The 11,539-nt window shown below is 37.7% G+C and overlaps 2 protein-coding genes across 2 annotated transcripts; one reads left to right on the forward strand and one right to left on the reverse strand.

The window, feature by feature from the left end:
* The first annotated feature begins 375 nt into the window (after window positions 1-375).
* On the forward strand, window positions 376-6,405 carry LOC116121027 (magnesium-chelatase subunit ChlH, chloroplastic). Its single transcript, XM_031406987.1, has 5 exons — window positions 376-2,061; window positions 2,369-2,451; window positions 3,111-4,913; window positions 5,169-5,645; window positions 5,800-6,405. The coding sequence occupies exons 1-5, from the start codon at window positions 654-656 to the stop codon at window positions 6,175-6,177; spliced, it is 4,149 nt and encodes a 1,382-aa protein (XP_031262847.1). The 5' UTR covers window positions 376-653; the 3' UTR covers window positions 6,178-6,405.
* Window positions 6,406-6,913: 508 nt separating this feature from the next.
* Window positions 6,914-11,338, reverse strand: LOC116121029 (probable glycosyltransferase STELLO1). Its single transcript, XM_031406988.1, has 3 exons — window positions 9,415-11,338; window positions 7,818-7,944; window positions 6,914-7,490 (listed from the first exon to the last, which is right to left on the reverse strand). The coding sequence occupies exons 1-3, from the start codon at window positions 11,094-11,096 to the stop codon at window positions 7,023-7,025; spliced, it is 2,277 nt and encodes a 758-aa protein (XP_031262848.1). The 5' UTR covers window positions 11,097-11,338; the 3' UTR covers window positions 6,914-7,022.
* Between the last annotated feature and the right edge of the window lie 201 nt (window positions 11,339-11,539).

The raw sequence follows: 11,539 nt of genomic DNA on the forward strand, positions 1-11,539 counted from the left end.
TTCACTTGGCAGAAAACTAATGTACGTGGTCCCATTGCCGTCACAGAAAAAATATCAATTCCTTTTCACTGAGAGACACAAACTCAAAAGAATCTATTACTCAGCAAAAAGGTTCCCAATTCCATGTCACCAAAAATCTTTCTTCAAGTCTCTCTCATCATCCACACTGAATCTTAATTTCCCTTATGGCACTTTGGGCAATCCAACTCAACCAATCAGAATTGAGGAAATTTCATCGTCAACAAACCTTTGAGATAGATAAGTACACACTCATGTTTCTCTCTCTTCCTTACGGCCTCAAACCAAACTCAACCTCAGAAAAACTAGTCCAATCATAATGATTAACTCTCTGACTACCCATTTCGCCACGTATTCCTTACCACCACCACTAACCATAATAACCAACAGTTTCGATTCTCAAAAATCCCTCTCTTCAGAAAAATATAAACTCACAGCCATTTACTTTGAGAAAAGAAGAGCAAGAAGCAGCTCTCAAAACACAAGCTGGAACTCATTCATAGAAAAGCTTTGATTTTTCTTATCAAATTTTTTAGCTTTCTCTATTTTCTTTCTCCCTTCTTCATCTCTCTATAATTTAGAAACACAGAGAAATAGACTACTCTGCTTGTAAGAGTTGTAAATTTTGTCCAACAATGGCTTACTTAGTATCTTCACCATTCACTTTACCATCTTTAAAGCCAGACCAACTCTCTTCAATCTCTCAAAAGAACATTTTTCTCCACTCATTCCTCCCCAAGAAAGCAACAAACCAACATAGTTCTAAATATTCCATTAAAGTAAAATGTGCTGCTGTTGGCAACGGTCTCTTTACACAAACAACACCAGAGGTCCGTAGAATTGTACCTGAAAATAAAGATAATCTCCCCACTGTAAAGATTGTCTATGTAGTACTTGAAGCTCAGTACCAATCCTCTCTCACGGCTGCAGTTCAAGCTTTGAATAAAAGTTCCAACTTTGCTTCATTTGAAGTTGTTGGATACTTGGTTGAGGAGCTTCGTGATGAAAATACTTATAAAACCTTTTGTAAAGATCTTGAAGATGCAAATATCTTTATAGGGTCTTTGATTTTCGTTGAGGAGCTTGCATTGAAAGTTAAGGCTGCAGTGGAGAAAGAGAGGGACAGGCTTGATGCAGTTTTGGTCTTCCCTTCAATGCCTGAGGTAATGAGACTGAACAAGTTGGGTTCTTTTAGTATGTCACAGTTGGGTCAATCAAAAAGTCCATTTTTTCAGTTGTTTAAAAGAAAGAAACAAGGTGCAGGTTTTGCTGATAGTATGTTAAAGTTAGTAAGAACATTGCCTAAGGTTTTGAAGTATTTGCCTAGTGATAAGGCTCAAGATGCTAGGCTTTATATATTGAGTTTACAGTTTTGGCTTGGGGGGTCACCTGATAACTTGCAGAATTTCTTGAAAATGATTTCCGGTTCTTATGTGCCTGCCTTGAAAGGGCAAAAGATTGAGTATTCTGACCCAGTTCTGTTCTTGGATAGTGGTATTTGGCATCCTTTGGCTCCTTGTATGTATGATGATGTGAAGGAGTATTTGAATTGGTATGGTACTAGAAGAGATGCTAATGAAAAGCTTAAGGGGCCTGATGCACCAATTATAGGGCTGGTTTTGCAAAGGAGTCACATTGTAACTGGTGATGAGAGTCACTATGTGGCTGTGATTATGGAGTTAGAGGCAAAAGGAGCTAAAGTCATTCCAATTTTTGCTGGTGGGCTTGATTTTTCGGGACCGGTTGAGAAGTTTTTCATCGATCCGGTTACTAAGAAACCAATGGTGAATTCAGTTGTGTCACTGACTGGTTTTGCTCTTGTTGGGGGTCCAGCAAGGCAGGATCATCCCAGGGCTATTGAGGCACTGATGAAGCTTGATGTTCCTTACATCGTTGCATTGCCATTAGTGTTTCAAACAACCGAGGAATGGTTGAATAGTACTTTGGGGCTGCACCCTATTCAGGTAGCTTTGCAAGTTGCTCTCCCAGAGCTTGATGGAGGGATGGAGCCCATTGTTTTTGCTGGTCGGGATCCAAGAACTGGTAAGTGAAGCTTCTTTAATGTGTCTGATATTTCATTTTATTAAATCTGTTTATTGTCATTTTTTTTATATATTTTAGGATTCATTAAAGTAACAGTTAGACATACCTCAGAGGGAGAGAATACTAATTTTACACAATTGAAAGAATACCTAAAGAAGAAAAAAGAAATGCTATTTAAGTGAGTCTTTACCATTTGAAAGCTTTTGCACGGGGCCAGAAACTGTGTAGTTTCTGTTTATTGTCATACTTAAAGTAGTTTATATGCTGCCATTCCTTAAGGTTAGTGAATACTCTGATGTGATTGCAGGGAAATCACATGCTCTTCACAAGAGGGTGGAGCAGCTCTGCACCAGGGCAATTAAATGGGCTGAGCTGAAAAGGAAATCAAAGGTATTTGTTTATTTTGCTACTGTACAAAACTATTGGCCTTTTTATTTTTTCCCAGTTGGTTTTCTGCAGATATATTTTACTATCAAACAATAAAGAGAAAAGTGGACACTAACACTTTCACTTTGAAAGGGCTTCCTTGTGTTTAGGTTTAAGTAAGCTGCTTACCTATAATGCTTGATAGAGTAATGTTTTATTCATCTAATATTTTATTATACAGCAAGCTAAATAGAAAGAAGGTTGAAGAATAATCTCTTAAACCTTCACCTATAAATTAAATAGCTTTACATATAATCTATCAATTGGCCATGAATTTGCTTCTTTGTTCTTGTGTTTAATTTTATATTTGACAATGGAAAGGATAAGAGAGATTCAAGCAACTTAATTTTTCATACTTTGAAATCTATATTTTAATTAATTTTTTAGGACACTTTGTTTTTGTGATCAGTTTTTTATAAGTCTTCTCTTTCCTATGATTTCACTCGTCTAGATTGCATAAGAGTATTATTCATGGAGCAAATGAAATATTCATATGCCCCCTTAATTTAAAGTTCTGGTCTCTCAATTATTTTTAGGGGTATGTTTTCTGCTGTAAGGAGAACATGAATAGATTAATTTTTTTTTTTTCAGAACTCTAATGAGAAGTATGTGAATTAATGCAGGCAGAGAAGAAATTAGCAATCACTGTCTTCAGTTTCCCTCCAGACAAAGGAAATATTGGAACAGCTGCTTACCTCAATGTCTTTTCCTCAATTTTCTCAGTCTTAAAAGAACTCAAAAGAGATGGTTACAATGTTGAGGGACTTCCAGAGACTTCAGAAGCTTTGATTGAAGAAGTTATTCATGATAAAGAAGCTCAATTCAGCAGTCCGAATCTAAACATTGCTTACAAAATGGGTATCCGAGAGTATCAAAACCTAACTCCCTATGCCACAGCATTAGAGGAGAACTGGGGAAAACCTCCTGGGAATTTGAATTCTGATGGGGAGAATCTCTTGGTATATGGAAAGCAGTATGGTAACATATTCATTGGGGTCCAACCCACCTTTGGTTATGAAGGTGATCCGATGAGACTACTTTTCTCCAAATCTGCTAGTCCGCATCATGGATTTGCAGCTTACTACTCCTTAGTTGAGAAGATTTTCAAAGCTGATGCAGTTCTTCACTTTGGTACTCATGGTTCACTTGAATTCATGCCAGGAAAGCAGGTGGGAATGAGTGATGTGTGTTACCCGGATAGTCTAATTGGGAATATTCCCAACGTGTATTACTATGCAGCTAATAACCCATCAGAAGCAACTGTAGCCAAACGCCGGAGTTATGCCAATACCATTAGTTATTTGACACCTCCGGCTGAAAATGCAGGGCTTTACAAGGGCCTCAAGCAGTTGAGCGAGCTCATTTCCTCATACCAATCACTTAAAGACACAGGCCGTGGGCCACAGATTGTGAGCTCCATTATCAGCACAGCTAGACAATGCAATCTTGACAAAGATGTAGAACTTCCTGACGAGGGAGAAGAAATCTCAGCCAAGGAACGTGATCTTGTGGTTGGAAAAGTATACTCTAAAATCATGGAGATCGAGTCCCGACTTTTGCCTTGTGGACTGCATGTAATTGGTGAGCCTCCATCTGCCTTAGAAGCTGTCGCAACACTGGTCAACATTGCTGCTCTGGATCGTCCTGAGGATGAGATTAAATCACTCCCTTCTATACTAGCTGAGACTGTTGGAAGAAATATAGAGGACATCTATAGAGGAAGTGACAAGGGCATATTAAAGGATGTAGAGCTTCTGCGACAAATAACTGAGGCATCACGTGGGGCAATAACTGCTTTTGTCGAAAGAACAACTAATAAGAAGGGTCAAGTTGTTGATGTGGCTGACAAGCTTAGCTCTATCCTCGGATTTGGCATTAATGAACCGTGGGTTCAGAACTTGTCAAACACAAAATTTTACCGGGCAGATAGAGATAAACTAAGGACATTGTTTGAATTCCTAGGAGAGTGTTTAAAGTTGATTGTAGCTGACAATGAGTTGGGCAGCTTGAAACAAGCTTTGGAGGGCAAATATGTGGAGCCAGGTCCTGGTGGTGACCCTATCAGAAACCCAAAAGTGTTGCCAACAGGAAAGAATATTCATGCACTTGACCCACAATCTATTCCCACAACAGCAGCAATGCAAAGTGCAAAAGTCGTAGTGGAGAGGTTGGTGGAAAGACAGAAGGTTGACAATGGGGGAAAGTATCCTGAGACGGTTGCACTGGTGTTGTGGGGAACGGACAATATTAAAACTTATGGCGAATCACTAGCCCAGGTTTTGTGGATGATTGGGGTTAGGCCTGTGGCTGATACATTTGGTAGAGTCAACCGGGTTGAGCCAGTTAGTCTTGAAGAACTTGGAAGGCCCAGGATTGATGTTGTTGTTAACTGCTCAGGAGTTTTCAGAGATCTCTTCATAAATCAGGTATCTATCCAGATGTTCGCTTTTTTATTTGCTTTGTCACATTATGCTAAGACATGAAATGTTGTTTCCTTTTTGGGCTGACATGTGGTTGAGTCAAGTTTCTGAAGTAAGAACCATGGATTATTTAGTTGATGATTTGAAACAGCTCTATGTTCACATGCTTTCTCTTGCCTCCCATTTTACTTCTTTTTGTTTTTTCCAGTTTTTGGTTTTTCCTTTTTCTGATTACTGTTTCTTTGAAAATGTTGTTCACAGATGAACCTCCTTGACCGTGCTGTGAAGATGGTTGCCGAACTAGATGAACCAGCTGAACAGAACTATGTCAGGAAGCATGCACTGGAACAAGCCGCAGCCCTGGGTGTTGAAGTTCGAGAAGCTGCTACTCGCATCTTCTCGAATGCTTCAGGCTCCTACTCCTCCAATATAAACCTTGCTGTTGAGAATTCCTCATGGAATGACGAGAAACAGCTCCAAGACATGTACTTGAGCAGGAAGTCTTTTGCATTTGACTGTGATGCCCCTGGTGTAGGCATGACTGAGAAAAGAAAAGTTTTTGAGATGGCTCTGAGCACAGCAGATGCCACATTCCAAAATCTTGACTCCTCAGAAATCTCACTAACTGATGTCAGCCACTACTTTGATTCAGACCCAACAAATTTGGTCCAGAACTTGAGGAAAGATGGAAAGAAACCTAGTGCATACGTTGCTGATACTACCACAGCTAATGCTCAGGTAAACATTGTGAAGTTGTTAGTTAAAAAATTGCGATATTTACTCAGTCATAATTTTCAGATCTTATTCAAGTGCCTTACAGATTCTCATAAATGTCAGGCTCTAGTTCCTCGGATACATTTTTGCTAATTTAAGTCAAATTATTTCTCTGCAGGTACGAACACTTGCTGAGACCGTGCGGCTTGATGCACGAACAAAATTGTTGAACCCCAAGTGGTATGAAGGAATGATGTCAACTGGCTACGAGGGTGTTCGTGAAATTGAGAAGCGTCTTACAAATACAGTAGGGTGGAGTGCAACTTCAGGCCAAGTTGACAACTGGGTTTATGAGGAGGCTAACTCTACTTTTATCCAAGATGAGGAGATGCTGAACAGGCTCATGAGTACTAATCCCAATTCATTCAGGAAGTTGGTGCAGACATTCCTGGAGGCTAATGGACGTGGCTACTGGGAAACTTCAGAGGATAATATTGAGAAGTTGAGGCAGCTGTACTCGGAAGTCGAAGACAAGATTGAAGGAATTGATCGATGAACAATAAATAAACTGTTAAATATGTAGTTCCTAGAATGCAAATATCAATTCACACTGATGATTAATCCAAGCCCCCTTTTTCTCACTCTTGCTGTAAGATGATTGGATGTAACATAAAGGGAGGTTTGGAATGTGAATTTGTCCATAATATTGAGGATGTAATTTAATCTGTTTCCAGGAACCTTAAATCTTTTTGCTTTTACTGCAGAATATCAGTTAAAGTTGCAGAGAAAAGTCATTGCTATTTGATGTTCCCTCATAACCTCGTGAATATCATTATTTTTCCATTGTCAGTTCTCATGTTCCTGAAAACACTTAAAAAGAACAAATTGAAGAGTAGTCCAGAAGAACATTTATTTTACCATTATATAAGCTGCAACTTAAATTATAAGGTTATACAAATTGTGTAAAAATAAATTGAAAGAAGAAAGTGATGAAGCAAAACACCTCACAGCTATGAGATTTCAGAGAATTCAATATGCTTTCTATCTTCAGTCATAGAAGAGAAACAAATACAAGTAAATGTCCCTGAGCAAAGAATCTTAGAAATTCCAATAAAAAATTTGAATGCCAACAACAGTTTTTCTGTCACATATTTATGAGCCAGGATGAACATAATTCCTCTTTAGAGGGAATCTCCTACCAGTAAATGAATCATACAAGCTAATCTACAAATGAAGTTACAAAAAAGAAAGAGGAAAAAAAAAAAAAAAAACACCCGCCTAATGAAAAAATAAAAAAAATAAAAAGAAAATAGAATTTAGTATTAAAGTTACAAAGTGATGGTACATGTTTTTTCTCCTCTCTATTTGTGGTTCTTTTATGTATCAAAGTTGCTCTTACCATCAAACTAACTCCAACAGGAGAGGGTCACCTTCTGCCATTATTCTTATCAGTTTTATGAAATCCTGTTCACTTGACACATTCCATGGGTGAACAGCGGGCGCTTCAACAGAATAGAAGGTTGAATTAGAAGGTGGCAATTTCCTCTTATAGATCATTGTACTAAATACGGAGTCAAAATTTTGCGGTGAATCCATTGCTGTGAAGAACATGGGTATGGCAACCTTGTAATGCATTTCTAAATTGCCGACCAGATTAACAAGATCAACGAAGTCAGAAGCAAGGTGCTGAGGGATGTAAAATATCTCAGAACTACATATAGTAAGGCTTTGGTCACTTTTCATAGCTTCCTTGTAGTTGACTTGGAAGTGAGCCGGCATCGTTCTAACTACTTCTTTTACCATCTCTGCTTGTTTTGAATACCACTCTGAGTTTCCACTGGTTGACACAGTAGTCCAAGATTTTGACACCTACAATTTCATTTAGTTTGTCAGAGCAGTTACATGATTATTTATTATCATGATTATCATGGGAAAGAAACAGTGGAAGACTCTTTGATATGATATGATGTTATAATGATAATTCTAAATGTTGCTTCGACTAAAATAAAGTTTGGTACAAGAAGTAAAGGGGAAGCAAAGTTATAAAGGCCTTTACAACCATAAAATAGTGATAATCAAGTAATCAACACAACAAAAATACAAGGAAAAAATAAACAAATAAAAACCAGCTTTAAAATGAAGATGCTATGAGAATATGGGAAAGAAAGCACCAAGAGGATACTTAGTGAATAATACCGTATCAGTGATCCAGAGCTTATTCTTGTCCGCTTGCAACAAATTCCAGTAATTAAGAATGGTATCATCCTGAAGGAATAAAAAGCCTTCTGCACTGCTATACCGTTCAAAGATCTTGGGCAAATACCTAAAATGATATAAAAAAATATAATCAGTGAATATGAGTGACTGGTTGTGTTACCTAACTCCACTTTGAAAATAGATATTACATAGCCATGTTAGATATGTAACAGTTTTTTATGTCAGACTACCACCCGCAAATTGCCATAATATTGACAGCATAACAACTAAAGGTTGCTTCTAAGAGAACCTTAATTCAAAAAGTTGTCAAAAACAACAACAAAGCAGACTTTTTTAACAAAAAATAGAGATAAATGGAATAAATAAATAAATAAAGAAAATGAAGGAAAAAAAGACATCTAAGAACCACCTTTGCCATATAGAAAAAGCTAAATTGCGATTCAATTGGCATGCCAAACACTTGAAGAAATGAAACTTGTTTTCATTCATGTTGGACACTCAAAGGAAGTTAACGTTTAAGTATAAAAGAAAATACATGAAATTATGCCGGTTACTATACTCTTTGGTCAGGATATTTCCACATAACTATAGTTTAGTAACTGTTTCGAAATCGCTGGTACTTCTACAAGCAAACATAACCATCTAATAGTATAAATTTTTAAACACCAACATACCTAACCATGTTCCACATCTAGATTTCTGAAAGTGGGTAGGTCCAACATCCGTCAAAACATGACCCTCTACTTCTCCATAGATTATAGATCAATATCCTCTCCAAACACTAATTATTTTTTCAAAAAAATGGAGCCCAAATAACTAAAATCTTATCATGGCGTACTTCATTGAACAGTAACAATAGAATCAACAACATAATTTTCAGTTGGTTTCATATTGTACAGACACAGCAGTAAAAATTTTATAAGTCTAATCAAAGTTTCTTGTGTCATTTGCTCTCAGGCATGTATCTCCAAACACAATTCAAGTTAACTGACAACACACATCCAAGGCCATAAAGACAGCATATGACAAAATGGTCACCTTCAACTCAGTAGTCAGAAAAAGATGCCCCTGTAGATAGGTATAGATCCACATAACAACAGATCATGCTTGGCGCAGACCAAGTTAACTCATCTATCTCATGTCTGCTATAAAAGTTTTATTTCCTTATTGATACCTTAACTTATAATGTTAATAAACAAGATTCTGAAGACAAAAAGGCCAAATTTTCACAAAAGGGTATTCCACATGACAAGCTGATGCCTCAGAGACGATACAACTAGTCGTAACAGACTTGATGGCCAACCATCATTAATGTTTATAACCTAAACAATAACTTTCCAAGACCTATGTCTGCACTTGTAAACTGATCAGAAAGATCTAATATAGGGGTGACAAAGTTAACAAGTCATGTAAAATTCTTTCAAAGCTCTTCCTATCCTAAACCAATTAGCTAACAGTAAAAATGATAGGGCCCTGAACATGAAAATCCAAAACGAACAATAAAAGGGATTTACAAGCCAAATGCATAAATTGAAAAAAAAAAAAAAAAAGTAAAAATGAAGTAAATTATACATACTTGTACACTTGGTCCAAGTGGCCTGCTTGAACAGCAAGATCTTCATTCTCCTGCTCTGACAAAATAATCACAGTTTTGAATATCCTTCCATAAAGCAGTCTCCATTCTAAAGCAGTACGCTCTACAGGCCCATTGCAGAACATAATGAGCACAACCTTCCCAAAATTCTTCCTCCACCGAATCAAATTCCCAATCTCATAATCTACAGTCCCAGTTTCCTCAACTCCAAGATGGATGGAGGGCAACTTGCGAGGGACAAACTCCTTCCTATCCCCATGACCAATATTTGCCCGTGGCCGATCCAGTTCTAATGACATTAGCCTTGGCTGCTGGTATCCAACAGCAAGCAAGTCCTGAAGCCAAGCAGCAGTAAACCTCAAATCCTGCTCAGTCCAAAACCCTTCTTCTGCCATAGCATGACTCAATTCTAAAATCTTCTCAAACAACCTATGCTTGTTTGATCTCCATGAAATCAAGAACTTAATCATACGACCCACATTCACATGAAGATCTTTCTCCTCTGAAAAAGGATATGCCTCAATTTTATCATATCGATGAACCGTAGGTGGATAAACCACAACATAACCACCAATCTCCCACAATAGCCTTTGTCCCCAATAACCCCTCAGCACATCTGATGCCATTGTACTAACAGAAACAGGAAGCATCAATGCCCAAAATGCTGAAGAATGATAAATTGTATTAAACGAATTCACTGGCACCATCATCCCCTGCGGCAACGCAACTTTCGGGGCACGATCATCAAACCGGATATCAAAAGCTTCCAAACCAGATTTCCTAGTAAAATAAAAAACTGAATCAACGTCTGGCAACCCATTCGAAATCCCTTGTTGTATAAACTGTTTTCCACCAAAAACCTCAGTATAAAACTCTTCATGACCAATTTCACCTACATTTTCCAATGGCAATCCCCTAGGCCAGACGGACCGTTGCCCGAAATGCACATAAGGGTTAACAACAGTCCTATTAGGATTGTCATGACTATACTGCAATAAAGTTTCTTGCCTAGCACCTTCACCAACTAACTCTACATCAAAATGTTTACCTAAATCATCCCCAATAACATCCCCTCTATCATCAGCATCAAAGATCTTTTTAGCACCATGTTGTATAGCAAACAAATACCCACAAGTTTTCCTAACATAAGAATCATAAGGCAAGAAATCCAAAACACGAAAACCCAAATTCGCTTGCATATCCAAAGACAAAAAAATCGCACCTTTCAAGCTCCAATCTTTAGGAGTCCTCGAATTCCCCATTGCCAGCACTTGCCATCCCTTGATCTTCACCAACTTCTTCAACGAATCAGTCGGGTACCTACCCACCGAAACAATAATCCATTTCTCTGATCGAAACTTATTATACACAGACGATGTATCAGTTATGCGCTGGATTGAATTCCACTTGATTTCAGGTAACTTAATTGCATTTGGAGAGTGTTCTTTGGACGTAGTCTGAAGAAGATTAGTTCTATCACTGTAATTCCGAAGGTAAAAAAGACCAACTATGGTGCTAATCAAAAGAATAATAACAACAATTTTGTACAGATTCTCAGATACCCATGTGGAGAAATCAAGAGATTTGGATTCACTAAAACGAGGAAGGGACGATCTGATCTGGGATTTAGGAGATTTTGGAAGAGAACGATCTTGGACCAACATTGAATCAGAACTCAAAAGATTCTAACTCTGCTCTATCAGTTTGACTAGAAACTTAAACAAAACACAAACACATTGACGGAAACACTAAAAGATTGACTCTTTTTTCACTTGGCGAACTCCAAATGAAGCGAGTGTTGCAGTGTTGTGTTTGAGTTTGAGTTTGAATGTAAAATGAGAAATGAAATATGAGCATGTGATTTTGTGGTTGCCGACAGGAATGATTGGGAAGAGATTTCAGATTTGAGATTGAGATTTCTTAAGCTTCAATGTAATGTTGTAACTGCTACTAGTTTGGTGGGGTGGAGGTCACCGGGTCGCTGTCTTCTTTGTTTTAAATAAATTTTATATCAAAATAATATTTATGGTTAGACTTAGATTGATTGAGTAATTATGAATTTGCAATGGCTGTTGTTAGGAGTTAGGACGTCAAATTTATATATATT

The sequence above is a fragment of the Pistacia vera genome, unplaced genomic scaffold (assembly GCF_008641045.1).
Source record: "Pistacia vera cultivar Batoury unplaced genomic scaffold, PisVer_v2 Contig956, whole genome shotgun sequence".
Taxonomy (NCBI): Eukaryota; Viridiplantae; Streptophyta; class Magnoliopsida; order Sapindales; family Anacardiaceae; genus Pistacia; species Pistacia vera.